Here is a 1,042-nt window from a genome sequence, read left to right on the forward strand (position 1 = left end):
GGTGTTCCTCCATTCTGGTGTTTATACTAATGTCATAGGACTTACTTTCTATATTATTACCTCATTTACGGTCTACTTTTTACATTATATCTGTAGTCTATAACTTGGCCTATTTTATCTTACTATACCTTGTTTCTTTCAAGTTAAATTTTGATACTGTTCATTTTATACTTACAGAATATACCTTGGCTCATGTCCAGAAGAATGGATTTAATTGGCCCTTACTCTTCAAAGACAAATCGAAGTTGGGCATTACAATACCCAGTTCGGACTTTACCATAAATGATGTGCGACTGTGTGTAGGTTTGTTGTTTGCCAGCTGAGGAGTTGGCATATGTTTTCATTCTTGTTTCAGTTCCCATGACTTGTCTTATTTACAAGTCCTCATGCCTGAGGTGAACCTTCTTCTGAAGTGGTAGTAGTCTTTACATATTTGGACACAAATTATTTTCCTATGAGGAATGTGTCTCAAATTTAATTTTATCATTGTTTTGATCTGTCATGTTAGTGCAGAAATCTCAGTCTAAACAAAACTAAACTTTGTCAGAGTTAGCAGCCCTAGTCAGATTGGGGGTTACTCAAGAAGAAACCCAGTGGTGTTTCGATCTTGAGCCTAGTGCAGATCTAGTGTTTGTGACTAGAATAAAGCTCTAGATTTTCTTCAAAATTTCTCTCCCCATCAGCATACTGTATTTGTGGATGGAGAGCACATAGCCTTTCTATTTATTTTTTATTCTAGTTACTCTGTCAGTCAGTCTGTAATTGTGTACATAGAAATATAATTTTCCTTTTATCCCAGGGTCACGGAGAATGCTTGACGTGATGGATGTGAACACACAGAAGAATGTGGAGATGACAATGAAGGACTGGCAGCGATACTTTGACAGCCAGGACAAGGACAAGCTGCTGAATGTGATTTCCCTGGAGTTCTCCCATACCAAGCTGGAGTCACTGGTTCAGGCCCCCACAGTGGTATGTTGCAGGCTATGCTATGTCAGCATAAAAATTTTGCCTCTGCATAGGTTTTTGCCTGATGTGTGGA

The 1,042-nt window shown here is 38.6% G+C and overlaps 1 protein-coding gene across 1 annotated transcript in view; it reads left to right on the forward strand.

Annotated features, from left to right (window-relative positions):
• Positions 1-1,042, forward strand: part of LOC119594143 — a gene marked incomplete in the record, with an annotated part of 99,462 nt that overhangs the window by 18,282 nt on the left and 80,138 nt on the right. The window contains 2 exon segments of the mRNA XM_037943210.1: positions 178-303; positions 800-972. Coding sequence (XP_037799138.1) covers positions 178-303; positions 800-972 — 299 coding nt within the window.

Source organism: Penaeus monodon, chromosome 33 (genome assembly GCF_015228065.2).
Source record: "Penaeus monodon isolate SGIC_2016 chromosome 33, NSTDA_Pmon_1, whole genome shotgun sequence".
In the NCBI taxonomy this organism is placed as follows: Eukaryota; Metazoa; Arthropoda; class Malacostraca; order Decapoda; family Penaeidae; genus Penaeus; species Penaeus monodon.